The sequence below is a fragment of the Ruditapes philippinarum genome, unplaced genomic scaffold (assembly GCF_026571515.1).
Source record: "Ruditapes philippinarum isolate M1 unplaced genomic scaffold, ASM2657151v2 ctg344_1_1_1_1, whole genome shotgun sequence".
Taxonomy (NCBI): Eukaryota; Metazoa; Mollusca; class Bivalvia; order Venerida; family Veneridae; genus Ruditapes; species Ruditapes philippinarum.
In genome coordinates this window covers 204,608-208,545 of record NW_026861031.1, presented here as the reverse complement: position 1 = coordinate 208,545, position 3,938 = coordinate 204,608, and the positions used below count along the sequence as shown (strand labels likewise).

The window sequence follows — 3,938 nt, the reverse complement described above, 5'->3', positions numbered from 1 at the left end:
ATCTCCATACTGCCATCTATCCATATATCAAGTTTCATAAAAATATTTTCAGTACTTTTTGCGTTATTGCGGGATCCAGTTTTGTGGACGGACGGACGGACGGACTGACTGACGGACAGACGGACGGACGGACGGACAGACAGACGGACGGAGGGTAAACCTAAAGTCCCCTCCGGTAAACCGGTAGGGGACTAACAAGACTACTTTAAACTATTATTTTAACCTTTCCAACCCTAGTTTTAGAAATGGACTTGCCTGGCTTTGAAACTGGCACTCAGTCCATTGATCAGATAGGGATTTCTATATCAAACTTTTTATAAACAACACCACTTGAAACTATCAATTTAACCTTTCCAACCCTAGTTTAAGTAATGGACTTTTCTGGCTTTGAAACTGGCAATGTCAATTGATAAAAAAATATGGATTTTGATAACAAAACATTCCAAACTTTAGATAATTATATTCATTTGAAATGTACTAATAGAGTTTGTTAAAAATGAAGATTTCAAAATCAAAATTTTTTTAATTCAACTCTCTACCTTAATCAACTGTATTCATCTTTTCACCCCTGATTTTAGTAATGGAATTATCCTACTCTGAAATTAGCATTGTCCACTGATTGTCCATTTATAGAAATGGGGATTTCAACTTAAGAATTTTATAATTTGACAGCAATATATGCTATATTTCACTTTTAAAAGTTTATTATAACCTTTTTCCCATGCTTGGCCTTTAAACTTTGTCAGCTCTGAATTTTGGCACTTTACCAGGGCTCGAATTTAACACTTGCAAACTCGCAAAATGCTAGTTGAAAAATGATTTTGCGAGTTAGATTTATGTCAACTCGCAATTTTTTGCCAGTTAAAGAAAAATTTGAGAACGCTCTTCAGGAAAATGCGAAATATAAATATAATATTCGCAGGTAACCGAGTTATAAACTATGCACGCACTTGCTGTCTGGTTTACATTTTCTATACCTTAACCTCGCTTAAAAAAGTACACAAATTTAAACCAGTCCAAATGTAATTTTGTCCGTGTAAATCAAGCGTGATCGGAATAAAATGTCGAAACGAACTTCTTCCCACTTACTGAAGCAAATGTGTCTTCCGATAACAATACTCTGAGTACAGAAGATGATTCACAGTCTATTAAAAGAAAGACAATCAGACCTTCAGTTAAAACGGTTTAAAATTGGGAGAAAGAACTGCATGTCAGTCTTACGTACCTCCATTTGCTTGCTATAATCCAACTTTTCTATCTCCAACTTCAAATGAATCACTTCCTTCTTCAGATTCTCTACTTCAGTTTGCCATGTTTTCAAAGTATTCTTATCAATTTCAGTTCTTTCCATCTCTTCTCTTCTCCATTTCTTTATTTCAGATTCTTTTTCCAACCCCCTCTTTTCCAACTCTTTCTTCAGTCTGTTAACTTCATCTGTTTTCTGTTCAAGCTGTGCAGATTTATCACCAAGTTCTTTTTCTAACTTGACAATCTTTTCACAAGTTCGCTTCAGTTCTTTTTCCAATTCCTCGATTTTCTCCATATATTTCTTCATAACTGTCTTATGTTCTGACTTCAAACTTTCAATAACATGGTCCTTTTTTGTTAACACAGACTCTTTCTCCTTAAATGCTTGTTCTTTTTTACTTAAATACAACTCCTTATCAATAATCACTTTCTTCAATTTTTCAATCTCATTCACTTTTTCTTTGTCCAATTTTTCTAGATCATTCGACATTGTCTTCAACTCCAACTCAAACCTTTCCTTAGCTGCCTTCATCTTAGCACAATGTTCAGTCTCCAATCTCTGTACCATAAGTTTCTGTTCATTATCACAAGTTGCTCGTATATTATCTTTAAGTTTATTCTGTTCCTCGTTTAATTCTCGTACCAATTCTTCTTTAACATTCTTTATCTCCACCTCCTTTTGTTTGGCCCAGTTTTCTTCTGCCCTTAATACTGATAATACGGTTTCTTTCTTCATTGCATCTGTGACCTGATTTAAAAATAAAAGTATATTAATAATTATTGGTCCGGAACCATCCATTGGAAACTTATAGTGTATCTTCTAAGATTTCAAAAGATTTTCCCTGTTGCCTCTCAACCGAGGAATCATGGGTTTGTTTGTTTTGGGTTTTATGTCACATCGACACAGTATAGGTCATATCGCAACATTCCAGCTTTACTGGTGGACGAAGACCTCAGGTGCCCTTCCATGCATTATTTCAGGCACGCACAGGCACCTGAGTAAAACCATCGACTTTCCGTAAGCTAGCTGGATAGCTTCCTCACATGAAAGAATCCAAAGTCCCTGTCGGAATTTGAACCCACAGCGGAGAGGGGCAAGTGGTTTGAAGTCAATGACCTAAACCACTCGGCCAGGGACGCCACCAGGATCATGGGTTTGAGCCCTACTGAGGCCATAACTATGGTTCTTATGACACTAGGGCCCCGTGTTCTCAAACTAAAGATTAGGAAAGATCATAGAAAGTCCCAAGTGTATCCCAAGTCCTACGACTTATGACAAATTATATTTTCAATTTCAGTTGAAGTTTTATTTTCAAAATCTTTTATTTAATTCATTCTCCCGAGAAAAGTTACAAAATACAATTAGTAAACTCTATGGTTTATTCAAATGAGATTCAAACTTTCACAAAAATCAAGATAAAACAAGCAATTATCATAGTATTGCAAGCAATCCATCAGTCCCCTACCGGTTAGAACCCCATCAACATTCTGAAGGGCCATTGGCCATTCACTAATGTTTCAATTTTTCTCTATTTTAAGTAAATTTGTTGAAAAAGTTCTTTAAAAGTGATCATAGGAAACAGTTTTTATGAACAGACAGACAGACGGACTGAAGGACACTCTCAAGTTAATATTTGAAACATCCCTGTTACCAAAATATAACATTTTAAAAGCAAAATTCTTAAAGAGGAGATAACTCTTGAATTAAAGATGCAATTTCATAAAAATTTTCAGCTCTTTTTGACTAATCACAAATATTGTTATATTTGCCATGTTTTAAGCCAATTTGTTGCCAAGGCAACTGATATTTTTTCAAAATAGGAAGAACAGATAAGACATGCATAATCTCAAGACTGCTATTTACCCATATGTCAAGTTTCATAAAAATATTTCCAGTACTTTTTGAGTTAAAACTGGATTCAGTTTATGTGTAAAATTTGCCATATTTTCAGTCTATGTGTTGCCATAGCAACCAGAATGTTCAACATAGGAAGAAAAGAAAAAGACGTGCATAATCTGAAGACTACCATCTACCCATATGTCAAGTTTCATAAAGATATTTCCAGTACTTTTTGTGTTATCACTGGATCCAGTTTATGTGTAAAATTTGCCATATTTTCCGCCTATATGTTGCCATAGCAACCAGAAATTTCAAAATAGAAAGAACAGAAAAAGACGTGCATAATCTCCATACTGCCATCTATCCATATACCAAGTTTCATAAAGATATTTCCAGTACTTTTCAAGTTATCGCGGGATCCAGTTTTGTGGACGGACGGACTGACGGACTGACAGACGGATGGACTGACGGACGGACAGACGGACGGAGGGTAAACCTAAAGTCCCCTCCGGTAAACCGGTAGGGGACTAATAAGATCATATCCTGTTATGAAGGTCATGGTCTCTTATTAACCAATGTATTATAAGACTGTATCTTGTTTTAAAGGAACAGTCTCTTATATACTATACATATACCTATCGAAGAGACCAAATCCTGTTATAAATGTCAAGGTCTTTTATGAACGTTATATAACATAAGACAATATCGTATATCAAAGGCCATGGTCTCACGTTGACCTATTTAAAATAATATCCTATCCATTTTTGTGTCGCCTCTACGTAGAACTTACTTCTGAAGTGGCGACATATAGGGATCATTTTTCCGTCGTCTGTCTGTCCATCCGTATGTC

General features: G+C 35.6%; 1 protein-coding gene across 1 annotated transcript; it reads right to left on the bottom strand.

The window, feature by feature from the left end:
- Positions 1–595: 595 nt before the first annotated feature.
- LOC132714314 (chromosome partition protein Smc-like) lies at positions 596–1,984 on the bottom strand. The gene has a single exon (XM_060697155.1). The coding sequence runs from the start codon at positions 1,982–1,984 to the stop codon at positions 1,172–1,174; it is 813 nt and encodes a 270-aa protein (XP_060553138.1). The 3' UTR covers positions 596–1,171.
- Between the last annotated feature and the right edge of the window lie 1,954 nt (positions 1,985–3,938).